The 18,774-nt window shown below is 41.2% G+C and overlaps 1 protein-coding gene across 1 annotated transcript in view; it reads right to left on the bottom strand.

Annotated features, from left to right (window-relative positions):
- Positions 1-2,883: 2,883 nt before the first annotated feature.
- The window catches only part of SERGEF (secretion regulating guanine nucleotide exchange factor), a gene marked incomplete at its 5' end in the record, with an annotated part of 146,933 nt that continues 131,042 nt past the window's right edge, over positions 2,884-18,774 (bottom strand). The window contains one exon of the mRNA XM_008943790.1: positions 2,884-3,065. Within this exon, the coding sequence (XP_008942038.1) occupies positions 2,884-3,065 (182 nt within the window). The remainder of the gene's footprint in view (positions 3,066-18,774) is intronic.

The following is an 18,774-nucleotide window of genomic DNA, read 5'->3' as shown; positions in this document are numbered from 1 at the left end:
ATATATATATATATTACAAACCTTGTCAGCTTATTTGCATCTGAATGTGAACACAGAACACTTACATAAAAGGCTTTCTTTGTTTAGCACTGCAGACCTGCACAAAGAAGCCTGTCTTTGCATGTGCTGCAGAAGCACTGGTATAGAGACTGGCTCTGCATTTTGCCTTGCAGAGACTGACCTTCTCCATCAGAACAACAGGCAACAGTCACTAGGCTCTGGACACCAGCAAGGAAGGGTGTCTTCACTTGAAGACATAAGTCTTCAATAGGCTTCATAAGTCTTCATAAGGCTTCCTCACTTGATGAGGTTTTCACCGTGTGCTCCCTTCCTTACTGTAGAAAGCCTTTGCTGATTTTGTACAACGTTTTATTCTGCAAACAAAGCATGCTGACATACAAACCAGGGCATTTGTTTCTGAATGAATGAGCAACAACCTGGTTTTGACATTCAACCATGTACTATCTACAATGAACTATTATTGACTCTTCAAATTAAAGCAGCACCTTCAAGTACTGACCAACGACAAAGCATTTAGCATGTCAAGCTCTCAGGACAAGTCATTACTTCCCAAAGTTTTCAACCTATATAGGCAAGATAAAGGAGAGAAAATGCAGTTCTTGCCCTTTCAAAGGTGAAGATCAGATGCAGATATGAATCACAAGATGAGGACCAGGAGCAAACCAAAGTACACCCTTCCTTCCTCCTTATCACCCCAAATCATTCTTTGCATTTCGAAGAGCATGTTTATGTTACAGATGTGAAAAAGTGAACAGCATTTCAAATAACCAAGTCACATTTATTTCTTACAGAATTTGTTGGATTCCTCTGAAAAGAACTGCAGCAACAGCACACACAGTCAGCGTACGCTCGGCACAGTAACCCCAGTGGCACAGGCCCACATACTAGCTGTGATTAGGCAAGGAACAGAATTATTTAGAGGGTACAACTACTGAAGTAAGGTAACATGTTTATTAGGTACACAGATCTTGGAGGAAGTAGAAAACTCAGCCAGAACTTAAAAAAAAAAAATCAGCATAAGAAGCTGCTCAGTGCATATAACATTTTCTTTGGTATCTAGAAAATGGCATCAAGGAGAGTCAATAAATACAAACTTAGATAAGTAGAGAGTGCAAGAGGTCCAGCACAGAACAGTACATTGCCATGAAGAACCACAACTAACAGATGGATCAAAAAAGCCACTTTACAATAAAAGTCTAAATTCTGCATTTTTTGCAGAGGACCAATTTGATTATTCTTGCAGATTCTTTCAGCATCTGTACTGCAGTTGTTATAATCACTTCATAGTCACATCACATCACTTTCATAGTCAGTTCAAGTTTCTCATCTGTTGACTAGAAAAAGGAAATGCCTTTGAAAACTAGGCCATGAACTGTAATTGCTGTAAAACAGAGAGGAAAAACCCCTTGCAGTCCACATTACCACCTTCATTCCTTCCCCTTCGCGTGGAAGCTGATACATCATCAGAGAATCTCCCTCTCCTATTTCCTAAGAGTGTTTCCCTATTTTATAGTTGTGTAAGGCTTCTTCCCTGGCAAGCCTGCTTTAGAAATTAAACCCTCTTAGCAACAGTAGGTCTCATTAAAAGGTGTATTTACCACACAGTAGTATTCTCTATATTTAGCACTTGAAATACATCAAATACCACAGCAAATTTAGCTACTGTGGGTGGTAAACATCCAGTTTAATGGCATCCACTGTATTTGTGTGAAAGCCAGTTTTATAAATAGCTTCCAAAATTCTGCTCAACATAGGCAGCTAATAATACCCGAAGATAATTTATACTTTTTCATTTCTCCTCTCAAGACAAGTGTTGGGCCTACCTTCTCTGCAAAGCACTCACCCAGAACGAGCTCTGTGGGCACGCTCCGACCGGCAACTCAGCTGGGCTGTGAAACACATGGGAGAACTAACCTGAAACTCTCAGGAGCATTCTGGTCTGCCTTTTAGGCTGGAGAACTTGTAAAAACTTTCTGTTTAGATTTGGATGTCTTCCTATTCAAAGGCAGCTGGAAACACAGGAGCTATGTCAGATCAAACTGTCCTCAGCAGCTACAACTGACTTATGCCCTTTGACAAGAACTCTTCTCTTGTTTCCCAAAGCTCTTAAAAGTTTTTCTTCCCTAAGCAGTGGCTTCAAACACTTGAGGTTTCATTTGCAAGTTAATGATAATTCATGTGGATCTTTATCCCTGTTGATCTATAATAAACTGATGTCTGGCACAGATGATAATTCCTCAGAAATACTGCTCCTTTCACAGTTTAATCGAGATATAGCTAGTTCAGAAGGGTCTCATTTTTTTTCCCATTTGACAGCCTTCTAAATTATCTCTTTTTTTTTTTAAATCCTAATCTTCTGTTTAAAATGTGTATATGCATGTTCACTGACATTTCTCTGTGAAAGTATAAACTGGGTTTTCTGAGATGCTGGGAGCTCACAACTCTAGAAGTTGGCAGGTATAACATGCTCACCATGATGTAAAGCTACAATAATAAAAGGGGCCCTATGTCACCACCTTTTCAGTGCATTTCCTCAGACTGAGTTTATATACCAATGAGAAACAATTAAGCAGTTGGTTTCTTCCTCAAAGACTTTTCAGAAGAGCAAGAAAAAGTCATTCTTTCTTCAGTGGCATTGCACCAGGCCAAAAGGTTCGCCATTCTGTAAGAAAGTCAATTCCTGTGAAAAGGACCCATGAAACATTTTTTAAAATGTCACAGTTTTCTGTGCATACTCATTCCTTTTAGTCTTAGACAAAATTTCTTCTGCACTTTCCTGCTATGGCGTTAGTCGCGGGCAATCTTCTTGTAGCACCTGAGCTACATGATCCGAGATGTCCATGCATGTCCGTGACTATCGTTTCAGGTGTGCTGAGTCCACGGGGGGGTTTGACAAAGAGCCATGGAGTGTCCTGCCCCACATCCAATTAAGATCTGTTTTGCATATCCAAGAGCTTTGACTGGCTTTGGGCTATGAACATTCGCTTCTGTGCCATCACCACACATCCCATGTTCATTCCATCCCCAAGAGAAGCACTGGTCACCTAAAAGAATGGATACAAAACAGAGAATAAAGACCAAGAAGCATAACAGCTTTGGTTAATTTTTGGGGAGCAGATTTGTCAAGTCATCTTTTATTTAGGTTCTAAGAAATTCTAAGGTGGGGAAACATGTTCTGGTTCTCTTGAAAATGCAAAGAAACCCAAATGAATTACTCTCTACCTTGTTCTGTATTGTTAACACAAGAGAGACTAAAATAAGAAAGACATTTGAAAATCACTTAGTAAATACATGGTTCAGTATTTATACAGAGTCCACAGAAATCCCTCTCCATTTTAAGGCCCTTCCCTGAAATGAGGTGGAATCCCAGTCTTTTCGGGTTGCCATAGTAAGCAAAACTATCACAGACCACGTCCAGTGACTTCAATCATTCACAGCGTGATCTGTAGCACTGGGGAACACAGAGCCACAGGGCAGCCAAATTACATTTCATTCCTACTTTCAAGTTCATGTCTCACCTTTTCCCTTCAAATACAGGTCTCCAACAACCTGCCTTCTCTTAATCATCTTACCTCTTCTGCTCACTTTGACATCATTTCACTGCTTTTATGATCCTTATTTTCCCTCTATTATTTACTTTCATAACATCTACTCTCTTAAATCCCAAACCACGATCCATGTATTATTATCACCCCATAGTACTCTTTCTTGAAGCACAATGTGTAAATTTTGTTCTATAAAAGGCTGGCATAATAAAAAAATTCACAAAATCCCCCTCTTATTCTAAACCACAAGACATATTTCTTCCCTATTTTCTCTTCTTTATTTGGCTATCACAGACTGTGCCTGTGAATTTCTGTAATAAAAAAAGAAAGCCATCCTGCAATATAATCATGTTTCTGATGCCGTTGTTATTTTTGAAAAGCAGAAGATATTAAACAGCATGAAGGACCAATCTGGAGTCCAAATAATGAGAAGTGCCAAAAGTTACAAAATCCAATCCAAATCATGGTTCTAAAACAATTTTACATTTCTAAATTCAGAAACAGATTATTGCAAAGCTAGCAGGACCTGCAAATACAGTAACATTTCATTGTTGTCTGCTTTCTTTACTTTCATATTAGTATATTGAAGTTCTGCTCTTCTGTAATTAGTGTAAACATTATACTGAAGATGTAATTAAACAATGATCTTTCATTTTCTTGATAATCTTTAAGGCAAGAGAACACAACAAAACACTGCTAGAATGTCACAGTAGGCTAGATACATCTCACCCAGTAGGGCAGTTCCACTGTTCTTAGCTTAGAAGGGACCAGATTTTCTCATGTCTATGCACACACAATATTGACAACCACACCTATATCACAAACATGTGTTGCAGAAAATTACCAAAAAGTAAATGTGTAACATACCCCATTTAAATATCAGATAAAAACACCTTAATTGAAAATAATTGCAATTTTTTTTCTAAGTTTCCAGGTGAAAATATTTATTATATGTAAATATTAACAAAGTAGGAAAAAGACATCACAAACTGAGACTAAAAACACATCATGGAACAATTGTTCAGAGAGAAAAAAAAAAAGAAGAAAGAAACACAGCTGCCCCTCAGGAAAGGCACCATTTGCCTTCCACAGTTAGTATGTGGAACCTGCAGAATAAGTCTACTCAGAGGAGGAAAGCTTCCAAGTTTAATGAGAAGGGCATATAACATGCCCTTACATTAATAAGATGTCTGTGGTAAGCTTTTTGTTACTAGACCACTAGCAACAAGCACAATTTACACATTTCTGTAGAAACTCATCTCATCTGACTTTTATTTCATCCTGTCCCATCAGGACAGGAGAAACAAAACCAGGAAGTTTTTGGTCACTCTGAATTACAATTTGCTCAATGGAACATTAATGGCATACTTAATACTCAAAGAAACGACGCAGTAGGATATTAACCTCTCAAACTGATAAATACCTCTAGCCAAACATCTTTTGAAAAAACATCACTGAAAAATTTACAAGCTAAGAAACCCCCAGACAAGAACATCTCCCCTAAAATAGGGATCACAGAATCTTTTTCTTTTGCCAGTTTTCACTCGCAGCCCATTTCGATTACCTTAGAGCTCACGGCAGTTCTGTGGGAAGATCTATTTTCTGACCTTTCCACATGCTTGAAGAAGTAAAAGCTGGAGAATAGAAAGCAGCTAAGATTTATGAATGGTCTTATACAAAAATGCCTTGTACATCTATGGAGAGCCAGGCTGAAATCCTGGGGGATGAAAGGGCAGCTGACAGAGTTGGAGTGACAGGCCCCAACACCACCACTCACCACCACCAAGTCAGAAGTCAAGAAAGCTACAAGGCAGAGAATTACTATTGTGAAAACAACATCTGCCTGTACAAGATTTAGAGAAAGGTTTGTACGTAAAAAAAAAGCCAGATGCTAGATTTGTGTCAGAAAACAGAGCTTGCAGAAAGCCACAGAGTCCATGTTTCTGTAATGACATATTAACCAAACTTGGGGCAGGGCTGGGCAAAATGCCTGTGGCCAAAGTGGCCAGGAGGGAACCAGCAGCTGTGAGAGCCACTGGCGCAGAAGCAGAAGTCAATGAAGATCAAAGATAATGAAGCACCTATTAAAAAAAAAAAAAGACATAGAAGGAATATGTGCAGAGTTAAGGAAAAGCCTTCATTAAAGGGAACTAATGGCTAGCCTCTGGACAAAGGGCTCCATTGCATTTCAATTCTTTTTCTCTCCCCTATATTCCGCACCTCCCTTTTTTTCCCCTTGTTTTCTTTTCGATTGCCTCTATTCACAGTTTATTGCTGATAAAAACCTCAGCACAGCCCCAGCAGCCCTACGTGCTTTCACGAGAAAATTCAATTTTCATGCCTGGGCCAGACCTTCCCAGGATGAGAGACCATTAGAATGATGTGTATTAATACAGCTACAAATTGTTTCTAACTAAATTTAAAACAAGCATTGTAGCATGTTCTCAAACAAAATGATTTATGTTGGTGAGGTGAGGAGGGAAAGATGCCCCATGCCACTGGTTAAATCAAACAGTATAATACATTGCATTCACCTTTTCCCTTTTAAAACATAAATACTCAAAGTAGAAATGAAACCATGGAACTCACGTGGCAACGCAGCATAATCCCAAGGGCATTTCACCTGAGTTCACAGTCACACTAAGGAGTATAGAGTAAGACTAAGAAGGGTTTTTTCTTCCCAAACTTTAAATACAGAAAAAATGGGTGGAAAAAAAAAATCTGCATAGTCTTACTCTAGACTTTCCTTAGTGTGACTGTGAATTCAAGTGAAACTCCTGTGTGGTCCCACAAACCAAGAAGGGGCTAGTGCCCTCCTTCTGTTTGCAATAATTACCTAGGCTTTTTTCAAGGTAACTGAACTGACAACTGCAATCCACAGGCTGACTAAACTGAAGAAGAGTACTTTAAGTAAAATAAAGCTGCAGCATACTGGACAGAGGACAGGATTCTGGGGAAAGTAGAGGATTTAGAGTCTCTCCTCATTCCTGTGTAGTCTTCTTCAGATGAGAAGAATCAATGTTAGCAAATAAGGTGCTCTGGGTGAGATTCACTGCACTCAACTTCAGACAGCACCACGAAACTTCACTATAGCTTGTTATCCTTTGGTTTTCCTCAAGAGCCAATGGAGTTGTATTTCCATCTCTCCAACAGGCAATTCCTTTTATCCAACACTGATGTCAAAATCAAATCTATCTCACTCTGGTGACTATGGAGGTAGATGAAGGGATTGTGTTAGCCTAGGCAGGTCAATTTTAAAAAGCTGAAGACAGGTTATGATAAATCACATCCTCACAGGTAAAGCAAGGAAAACTGGAAACAAGGCAGCTACAAGTATCACTGCAGCTTAATTTCAGCCTACAAACAGTTTGCTTCTGAACCATCCGGTGCCCTGGAGGTGGCTTATCACTGAAATCCTTAAAAGTCTGTGTCTTTTCTGCTTCTCCTGTCCCACTCTTCCAACCACACAAACAAGCAGAAGTTGGCTTTAAAGACAAGCCAAGTATCTCGAAGCCAAACTATTCAGACACGTTTTAAGGATCCATTAAAATGCTTTAGTACAGCTCTGCTGTATAGGCTCTGTGCTCCTAACAATAGCCCACAATAACACAAATTATTACTATTTTTTTAAACCTTAAATTACTGCTATCTTACAGATGGTTATAAAGTTACAGTAGGCAAGAGATCAGCTCAAGGCAAGTCTAATGACTTCAAACAGCATCTGGGCTGGACCACAAACAAAATTCAGGTGTCTTGGTCATCCTCCCTGGACTCTTATGAAAGCATTCAAAACCTCCCAAGAAACTACGTAACATCAAACAGAGAAAGATTTAGACTGTAGTTCTCCCAAGGAGCTGTAAAACACAAGCGAATTAAGTCTTCCTATTTTTTCAGGACATGTGGCAATCCAGGGTGTCATGTAAAATGGAAGAAACATCCCTATAAACTTCTGTATTTTTGTCGGCAAAAATTCTGTCATTAGCACTAAAGTTTCACATTTTTAGAATATACAAAACAGGGTTGATACAAATTATTTTCTGCAGAGAAACATAGAAACGTGTAAGAAATTAAAAGGGAAGTGTATTATGGAGCTACATTTACACCCAGATTTTCAAGTAGCAAGCTGTCGTGTGCTCCAGGCAGCCCATCCAGCTGCTGCTGGAGTTGCTCAGGACCAGAGCCCTCAGAAATGCATGTCTGACTTCCCAGTACGCTGGATAAAAATCACAGGCACTGCAGTGCTAACACAACACACAGAGAGGAAACAACATGCATTTTTTATATTCAGTACAAAGTCACAGTGCTAAAGACATGCTGGTTTCAAAGTCAGCCTCCAGTCAACAATCTGTCCTCACTTCACCTTTACATCATTAGTAGCTCTCTCCAGGCAGTGGACCCAGACCAGCTCAGTCCTCTCCTCAGCAGTGGTTTTACACAAGTGAAAAATCAGAGAACTTCAGGTCATGCATCTGTGGTTCACCCTAGTACCTGGAAAGAACAACTTCCAATGGCTTCAAACAGCTGCTCATAACAAATACATGAAGCCTGCACAGTATGGACTTCTCTGACTTGGTGCTCTAAACGAGGATCTTCTGTGAATTATTACTTCTTTACAGCAGAAGCACTGTCTTGGTAGTTGCACCTTCTCTCTGCCTGTACTTGTATGTTGTGTAATACAGCTGGGACTTCAAACTGGGTCAGGGCCTCAAGGCCAACTGTCAAAAATATCCTATTACAATATACCACTAACTACTGAAGAGTCAGAGTGAACTTGAGCATAGAAGTGCCTGGCATGGCTTAGGGAGCCACAGTGCTATGTGGAGTACTGCACAATGGAGCAATAAGGCTACACATCACCTTTGAAATTAATTTCATTTGGGAACATCCAATTTCTAGTTTCTCCTTCAATATCAGCATCTATCCCATGAATGGCAAATGGATGAAGAGCATAGAGCCCATCTAAGCTTTTCTATCTTTATTCCCCTAGTATATGAACAGACAAGAGTTACAAAATGGGAAAAGAATCATCTTTAGAATGATATAAATTCTGAGCGTGCAGTGAAGGGCAATGTAGCACATCTGGCACAGCCCAAAAACTGTATATGGGGCAGGAATCTAACATACAGGAATGCAGAGAAGTAGGGGAAAATACAGTAAGAACAGCACTTACCAAAAAAAGCCTGATCAATTTCACACACACACACTGTGCATTTTGCTGTGCGCTGTGTTAAGCATCAGGCAAACAACGGAGCCTGTTCACTAGAGGTAGTGCTAGCTCACTAATACACAATGACAACAGAAATTTTGTTCTGTCCTAACAGGACACTTCAAAGCAGGAGATGAATGGCTCACTGCACAAATTAATATGCATCTATTTAAAAAAATCACTCCTTGTTACATCTAACAATCCATGGTTTAGGTTCAGGCTAGTTCATGACAGGTTTTGTTTTTTCCTTCTAAGTTATGCATTCCCATATTGAAGACAAAACCCTGAGGAAGAAATTCACAAAACTATAGCCTGGGATTTAAAAACAACATACTTGCAACTGCAGATTTCTTGGGCTGCTGCACCTTTATGGTTTCCGTGGCAAAACTGAAGTCCTGAAAGAAGGAGATGTTTGCTTTGATGTGAGCAGGTAGCAAGGAGAGAAATCTGTTGCAAGGATTAACTGTTCACTTTTCTGTTTTCACAGGGAAACATGAACGGTACCTATTATGACTAAAGCTCAAGGGTGCTGCACAAGGTTTTCCTCTTGGTTTTACTCAAACATGTCAATTCCTTCCCAACAGGAAAACATCTCCAACTCAACACAGAACAAAACCTGGGCTCACGACTTTGTGCAAGACTGAACGTATCTGGTCCACTGACAATACATGAGGATTATATCATACACGAAGCAGCCGCAGTGCAGAGAGGATTAAGCATTAAAGATGCTTTTTTTTACACCTGTAGAAGACAAGAAAATCTTTAATTTTTGCTCTTTTAAGTAGAGGACAAAACCAGCTGACAGAAAATTATTAATGGAGAGATTTTTTTCTTGAGGTTCTGAACATGGCACTAATGTCTGCATCATCAGAGCAGCAGGCAAGGCAGAGAAGGACTTTCACTCAGAACTCATATCCTTGCCTCTCAAAAGGACAGGCATTAAATGTGTCAGTGCTTTAACTTTGTATGACCAGAACCAGACAATCACGATTGCACTGGAGAGCTGGAGAGTGCAGTCTCATGACCCTCTGTATGATGTGAAACAGAACATACAGAGAATACCTTGTACTAAGTGCTTAGTAAGCAGCCATCCATCCATGCAAAAAAAGGATGAAGCAGCATCTCAAAGCTCATCTAGAAGTCTATGAGTGATTCAAGTGCCCCATGGGATCATGTGGTGCCATGGCCGTTTGCACCCACGTGCTCTAGGTATGGAGCATCACCATTCCAACTGAAGTCCATCTTCAGCACAAGCCTAGGAAAATAATAGACTATAAAAAGTGATGAACACAGAAGCAAGAGTCTGAGAAGCTCCTCGAACTGCATCACAGTACTACATGTAGCTTTCAACACACTGAGCAAATCACGGAGCAAAAGGCACAGACAGCAAGAGGAGCAGCAGCTTGCAGGTGAAACGGTGCTTCCTCCTACTTCCTTGGCTGAAGTCTGGAAAAAGAGACCCCACTGGGCTCTCAGGAACCCTCTCCCCATGGAAAAGCAGCTAGGTTAGAAAAGATTTTGGAAATGCTTTGGTGCTTAACATGTTTTACAAAGCAACTCTTTGCACCTACACTGATCTACTTACAAGTACATAGTTTTCAGGTGATCACATAGAGCAGGCTACATATGGCTGTCAGTGCTTGGCAGCTTAGAAAACATACTTACAATGCAACAAAAGGGAAAAAGATATTCCATATGGTCACATTTACCTACAGCTTCTTCTTATCTGACTGCTATTCTCTTCTCTGAAGGGCTGTTTGCACTGAACAAAAGTGAGCATTCTGGGGTTCATCTCTGAAGGTGTCCTTTTCTGCAGAACCCAATTCTCTAACTCGGAACCAAGAGGTGAAACTTGTAAAACTCCCATATAGACACCTTCTGTAAAATAGCTTTGTGTTTAAATGGGCTTCAGTTTGGACTTTCCCCCTTTTATTTTCCCTTGTCAATTGCAAGGCTGCATTTTGGTCAAGTTTCAAGGTACATGATATGAATGTGTATTACTGTCAAGTGAAGTCTAAAAAAACCTGCCTGTTGATTTTAAATAAGTGAGGGCTTTGTTCCCATGCTTAACAAGTAGTTTGAAGTGAAGTCCAGAAGTCATAAGCTAAAGCATTACAAATGCAAAGAGAAAAATCAAGGAAACAAGTGACTACTGAGTTTCTCAGTTTCCTTCTTCCTGATTGAACTAGTAGATTCCCTCACGGCTACGCAAACACTGCCTCAGAACAAAAGTAGTTGCAACTCAGCAGTGACATTACTAGGATGCCTTACTTTGCAGAGTTTCAAGTTGTAAACTTAGCGTAACACAGTGGCTCAGCTGACGCTCCCTTGCAAGTGTCACAGTGCTGTTTTCACAGCAGCAGCACTGGAGTACACGTGTACCCGCAAAAGCTTTACAATACCTAGCTTAATACAAGCTATAGCATAGCTGTAGTTGGAGAGTTCAGGATGAACTAACCCTCCTTTCTGGGCAGGATTTGTGGATTCCGTTTCCTCTGTGCTGCAACTGTTGTACTTGAGTTAAACCACTTGCATTTGGTTCAATGTGCCTACATCACACTGTACTGTAGTGCCAGCGCACATCAATAAACTCCCATGGGTCACCTGCCTTCTCTGTCTCAGTGTTTTGTGCCAACTGTTACAGGGACCTTTATATTCACCATCCTGTTGGGGTCTAAATGTATAACTCCAGATCTACCCAGATACAACAATGGTTGGGTGATTTGAGCACACAAAAAAGGAGCAAAAAGTAAATTACTTGGTAACACCTCCCTGTTAACTTTGCTGCCACTTGAAACCATCCTTCACCCCTATCTCATACAACACAGTTCTGTGAACTAACAGCCTCCCTTTCAAAGAGAATACAGAGAGTTGCCAGAGCTGAGAGAAAAGATGAAAGCAAGTGAAAGAAGAAAAAAAAAATCCGACTACTGAGACTTCAAACACAGACTTTAGAGAGGTTTACTTCAAGTGTGTGCTCCAAAGGCAAGTCACGTTTGCTCAAAGGGGCAACTGAAACACGGTATTTTTACCTGAGGTTTGCTCTGCAGCACTCGGCTTGTGTTCAATGGCAACTAAACCAGCAGTTGAATACTGAAGAAAAACACTTTAAAAACAAAAACCAAAACCAAACTGCAAAGTAATACCACCACAACAGAACGCTTAGTCCCATCTACACGGGCAAGCTATTATCACTCAGTTTAGAAACATATACAAAGCAATGAGCTAAATAACATTTACCAGAGGGGAGACAAATTTTCTTTCCTTTCCCAGGTAACCAATAGCCAGAAGACCAGGACCTTAGGAATAACACTCCTATATTTTCAACTGTACTTTTAGAACAATGTTTTATATTTTAGTAAGTGTTCCAGAAAAAAAAATAAGCAAATTGTCAATATTGGTTATAAAAGAAGTAGTGGAAGAATAGCCTTTGTCAGGTATAATTAAAACAAGCATCATACCAGAAGAATTAAAAATGGTCAGGAAGAGAATCGAAGCAGACAGCTCCAAAAAAAGAGAGGTGCCCAGAAGGCAGGGTTGGATCTGTTTCTCCAAACATCAGTTCAAAATCATACATGACTGCTGAGTGAACTCTGGAGGAACTGCTTGTTGGCATTAAGCAAAGGAAGAGTTCTGCCATCAGTACCTGTTAAAAACAAAGACCAGTTTGATTAGACAGAAGAGAGATTTTGACACACTTTTCTGGCACAGAACAGAGATTCTGGGCAAGATGTAAAGCACAGCTTGCTAAATTCTACCTTTTTATAGCTCTATGGACTAATTTCACTCTGTTCTCCGTTATTTTTATTCACTAAACTGATTACAAATCTGTAATTCTTGTTAAAAAAAAAAAAAAAGTTGTTGAATTTCAGTACTGAGTTGGCAAAAAGCAAGAACTTCAAACAAGACAAGGGGCTAAGGAAAAGGGAGTACATGGGGGTGTGCAAACACACAAACCTTTTACCAACTCAGGTTGTTCAGTTTGGGCAGAACCCTGCTGCTGCACAGCTCCTCCACATTTCTACCTTCACCTTCTTCTGCAGGTCAGATGCCTGTTACACCTACTCTGCACACCACTGTCAAGGGTTAGGGCTGGGCCAGGCACTAGATGAATGGTAGATGCTCCCTATTAACCCCTCTCCCTTCCTGAAGGAAAAGGGAACAAGGGACAGAGACTTACACGATTAGTAAAATACAACAGCTTTAAGGAAAATTAATAACAATAAAATGAAATATATGCAAACATAAACATAACCAATATCTAGCCCAGCCTTTCAGCCACCAGAAATTACATCACTGTCACCACTGATGCTGTGGAGCAGGCACTGGGAAGTCCCTGACTGGACTCAGCAGCAGATAGGAACTGGATTCAGGGACAGAGTCCTCAAGAAGAGAAAGTGCTCCTTGTGATCCCTCAGCCTTGTATTGAACAGAATGCATACAGTACAGAATCCCTCGTGGGGCTGTTTAGGGTCACCTGTCCCAGCCACTCCTCCCTGCAGGTGCAGCCTCTTGCTTTCTGCAGCCCTGACGTGGTACACAAGGTTTAGCAGTGACCTTGGTCTCCACAGCAAGTGTAAGCAAAAGGCTTTCTGCACACCCAGACCCTGGCAGTAACCGTGAACACCGAGTGCTACCACTGCTAGAAGACACTGTCTGCAAAAATAGGATGCTAACTTCAGAAAGGGCACTTAGAAGAGACTAAGCTCAGTCAGTTCTGTTCTAGCTCAAACCAGGACACACCACTCTTGCCTAATCTTTCCTAGAAGTGAGCAAGGCCAGGAAAGAAATGCAGGCAGAATTTGCGGTGCCATTAGGTGGCAAGTGACACTGTTTGAGCTCTTCTGATTAGGACAGGCAAACAACAACTCTACCACGTGGTTCAAGGTACCTTCTGGGGGCACCTCACCACTCTGCCTCCATCAGTACAAGGTGCCCCTAAATTCTGTTCTGGGGGCAGCTCCTTAAGTAGAGGGAATAACTACTATGATGAAAACCTCCTACAATTAATGCTGCAGAAATGCCTTCTGAAAGTTTCTGCTCTAGTACAATTTTCTGCACTCTGGCAAAATAGCCATAGTGAAAACAGTATTCATGCAGCAGATGCTGGAAAGTAAAATCTGTCTTTGCCATGGTGATGGGAAGGACAGCTGATGGGCAGAGAGGTTCAGAGACACCATGGCAGCTCCAGAAGGTCAGAGGATGAGAATGGACAATGCAAGCTGGGTCCCTGAGATGCTGTTTGGCGCTATCCCACCTGATCTTCTGCACAACCAACCTCAGGGAAAGGGGCAAGACAGCTGGAATCAAGACAGGAATATCTGGTACCATTTTGGAAGGGACTGTATCTGCCTGAGACCTAGTATAACAAAGTATTAATCTTCATAATTAAAAAAAAAGAACACCCCCCCTAACACTCACACACACACAGAGACACAAAATCCCAGTTCTGTCTCTGAAAGAATATTTGATCAAATTAAGAATTCAAGAGCTTATTTCTCCTTGCTTTGGAGGAAGCAGAAACACTGGAAACACAGGGGCTCCTGCATGCACTGGCCTCACTGTTCTTTCCCGTGTCCATACAGACACCCAGTTGCTTCCACCTTACAGCTGGCACTAGGGACTTCATAAGTTTATTCAGCTACCTGAGGGATTAGTTTGTTCCCAATTTCTGTATGAAAATGCCTATTATTTTGGAAGAAAACCATTACATTTCAGTAATTTCTTAAGAAGTAGGCATTATTTTTGTGTGTAAGTAGCAGCTTGTTATTGTTTAGACAAGATTTTAAATCGCTGTGTTGAAATATGGTTCCACTGATTTAAGCTGATTTTGAACACCTTCTCTCCTAGCCAATTCTCTCCTGGTCTTGCTGAAAGGCTGCTGATGGAACTGTTTCCTCTCCAGCTACCCTTCATGAAAAGCTACCCTTTTCAGAAATTTCTTAGGAGATCCTTCAAATTAATTAGCTTATAGTTCCCACATCACTTTATTTAATTCTTTTTTTATTTAGGTTGTGGGATTTTTCTGTTTGGTAGGTTTTGTTTGGTTTAGTAAGCTCCCAGAGCTCTCACAGACAGAAATCTTTCTTGCTCTCTCTGCAAGACATGATTTTAGAGGCTTTTGCTACTTGAGAAATTTTTTGGCTCTCCAGAGGACAATTAAACAGGGAAAACTTTGTATTCATTACAAAACACAACTCTGCTTCGGAAGATTTGGTTTGACCAGATTTGTGATACTGACCACAACTTTTCATCCACAAGGCAAGGTCAGCCTCAAGTCAGCATGCACTGGCTAGACCCAAGTCCCAGGAGGTGCAGAAGCTGCCTAGCTGACAATGGGATGGGTAACCAGTTCTTCATCTCCTACATGAATGGATTCAAAGCTGCTCCTCCAACTGGTAATCAGCAAAGGTCTTACCAGGATTTAAGCAGTGAAGGCAAGCCTCAATGGGATGGCAAAGGGACCAAATTGTTTTTTGAAATAAGAAGTAGCCATGAGGAAAAATGTTTGACTGTAGTTGAGAGCAAAAACCTGAGTCATGACTAATTCCTTCATTTCCAGCTGTCTGCTTCTCTTACTAACGCTTGGCTCCTCTTAGCCCTGTGACCCTAAACCTTGTTGTTATAGAGGGAGAACTACCCTGCACAAAGCAGAGATGATATCCTCTTTCCTGAGCTCTGAAGGGATCTGGCCAGACCTTCCCTCCCAACAAATGGCAGAAACTATCACAAGAAGCAGCAGAGAATGAGGGACTAATCCTCTGGGTGCCACCTGCATTACTGGCCAAAGGCAACTCACCAGTTGTCCCATTTCCACGTCTTCCCACCTCTTCTTGAGTATTTTAGCTCTTTATATTGTTATCTCTGTAGGCCAGGGAACATCCTTCACTGCCTCCTCAACAAGATGGTCTGGCCTCACCTTGAGCCCATAGACGTTGTAATGAAATTAAATAATGAAAAAACTCTAAAAAACTCTGGCTTATTTACTCATCCATGAGATTAGATTCATATTGCTCTTTAAGTCTGGAACTTAAGAAAAGAGTGAATAAAAAACATGCAGTGAAGTCATTACTGGGTCCTAGAAACTTGGCTCATCTGTATATTTAGAACATGCTTGAAAAATAAACATTCAAATTTAACATAAGATGAGACATCATGCACTTACTTAACTGCCCTTTCTCACATGGTGGCTGATAGGAAATAAACCCGTCCTACTTTATCCAGTCATAAAAAGAACTCGAGGCAGGGAATCATGAAGGTAAAGATGACTTTTTATAGGTCTGCTTTACAGAGCATACATCCATAGGAAAATCATCAGTGCTTTTGTTTCCCTATCTACAGACCAGGGATATTTGTCTGTCCCAGGGAAGGTTTTAAGTCTATGCTTTATAGCAATAGTTTGTACCAAATCCTTAAATTAATGGACAGATATGAAAGAGAAAAGAAAATATGTAGTGAAAGTAAAATTCAGTTAATTAAGGCCATTACAAAGAAGCCATGGTAAAAGCCATTTTAGGGTTCTTAACGCATATGAAATCTGTTGAGACAAAAAGCTCTTCCTGAGTCAGTGCTGCTGTCACCATTTGTGCTGTACAGACCCTGAGGACTAAGCAGCACACTGAAATCCAGGATGAGGAGAGCAGCAGTGTTCTGCGAGCGTGACGTTGTCTGCGTGGAGGGGTGGGCATCACAGGGCTCTGAAAAGCAGCCAAGTCCCTCCCTTCACAGAGTCCCAGCATGGTAGAGGCTGGAAGGGACCTCTGGAGATCATCTCACCCAAGCCCCCAGTTCCAGCAGGGTCACCCAGAACAGATCACCCAGGATTGCAACCAGGCAGATTTGGAATCTCTCCAGAGGAGACTCCACCACCTCTCTGGGCAGCTGCTCCAGGAAAGAAGTTTTTCCTTATGTTTTTGTAGAACTTTCTGTGTTCCAGTTTACGCCCACTGCCCTTTGTGCTGTCACTGGGCACCACTGAAAAAGAGTCTGGCCCCACTCTCTTGATCCCCACCCTTTAAATATTGATAAGCATTGATAAGAACCCTTCTCAGTCTTCTCTTCTTCAGGCTAAACAGCCCCAGAGTTCTTAACCTTTCCTTGGCACAGAGATGCTCCAGTCCCCTCAGCATCTTTGTTGGACTCTCTCCAGTGGCTCCCTGTCTCTCTTGAACTGGGGAGCCCAGACCTGGACACAGTACTTCAGAGGCAGCTTCACCAGGGCAGAGTAGAGCAGGAGAAGAACCTTCCTTGACCTGCTGGTCCCACTCTTCTTCATGGACCCCAGGAGACCATTAGCCTTCTTGGCTACAAAAGCACACTGGTTGCTCACAGCAACTTCCTGTCCAAGAGCTAACTTCTTAACCTGTTTCCTAGAGCTGAGATATGCTACGAATTGAGATACCTTTTAGTTCATGTTGCTGCTTATTTCCTATCTTCTATTTTCTGCACCCAGCATCTTCCCTTCCTGCCCCCGCTCAACTATGTCTTTTGTCTCCTTTCCATGCTGTCCTCATCCCTCTAAGGCACTTCTGCAGAGCTCTGCATGAAGACAGCATTAGCTGCAGGACTATCAGAGCAAGGCAGAATTTGCTCTGTACCTGCACGCCAGTACTGTCTCTTTCAATCCTTCTCTGCCAAGGAAGGATTTTATGGAATTGCAGGTGGTTTAGTTTCTGTGCGGGAGGCTGAGCTGCACCATGTAACTATAGCAACAGCCACAGTGAAAGCTCTCGATTTTTATTGACATGCCTCACATAACCTCATGGAAAAATTTATACAAATGGAGAAACAGAAAATTAAACATCCCGAAGGCCAAAGGAAAATATTGTCGTGATCTGCATCTTTATGCATTGCTTAAACACATCCCCCGTGGTAATTTGCCTCTTTTACTGTATAGTGGTAATGTTAAAATAGCATTTTAAAACTCACAGTTTAAACAGTAATTTAAGCCCCCACAATGCCAACCCAGAAGATGTGTGTGATCAGCTCAGAAAATGCTGCAGCACCTCCCTGTATTTGCCAAAGCTCCAGTGCTGGGAATCTGACACGACACAGAGAGAAGGAATAAGGAGCACACATTTTCTCACAGAGCAATAAATGTTTGCATAGGGATATACTGAATTATTCATCTCTTACAGACAAAAGATGCATCTTCCTAAAAGGAGTTTTAAAAGGAGTTTCCTGTGCTCGCAGCAGCTGAGAACTGTATGAAAATTATTTTGAGATGCTCTGTCCCAGTCTTAGAAACCTCTTACTTGAGAGACAAGTTTGACATTCCAAATCCAATAAAGCCATTTCAAGCTTGCAGCAAAATATGACTATGCCGCAGTCTGAAATGGCCTCAGGTATGCTGGAAAGCTACCAAATCACTTATGTTGAGCTTGGAAATGCCACCCCTAAAGGTGCTTCCAAGGCCATGATCCACAGTGGTGGAAAACTGATCCTTGCTCATGGACACCATCTATAGCCTTAACCTTTACCACACTACTTCAATTCTCTCCCAGCACCTCAAACAATGTGAATCAAAACCAATTCCGAAGATTTAGTAGTCAGCAGGCTGAGAACTCCTCCTGCTGACATCTTGACCTCACTGACAATGTGTGTTTGCATGGCCACAGGAACAGACAGTTTTTGCTGCCAATTAATCTGACTAGAACACACCACCCCCATTGCCAGTTATTGCTCATTGACAGCTCTGCTGCAATGATATTTCTCTAAAAAAAACCCACAATAATCCCAACGACTTTTTTATTCTAATGATCATCCAAACCAAAAATATGTAATAGCAAGCTTTAGGGAAAGCTCCTGAGCTGTTAACATAGCTCTTCTGATGGTAATACTCTTGCAGCACACAATGCAGTCTAGGCTGCCTGGGAAGGATGAGACTGCTGTGTTGCCATGGAAACAGGAAGGCACATGTTTAGGTTGCTCATCCCTGAAGAGCTGCCCTACCAATATCTTTAAAGTCTGTTAATAAAATTTTAATCAATAATTAGAATAAAG

Source organism: Merops nubicus, unplaced genomic scaffold (assembly GCF_000691845.1).
Source record: "Merops nubicus isolate BGI_N331 unplaced genomic scaffold, ASM69184v1 scaffold4737, whole genome shotgun sequence".
NCBI lineage: Eukaryota > Metazoa > Chordata > Aves > Coraciiformes > Meropidae > Merops > Merops nubicus.
The sequence above is the reverse complement of the archived record's forward strand: the minus strand, read 5'-3'. Positions and strand labels throughout refer to the sequence as shown.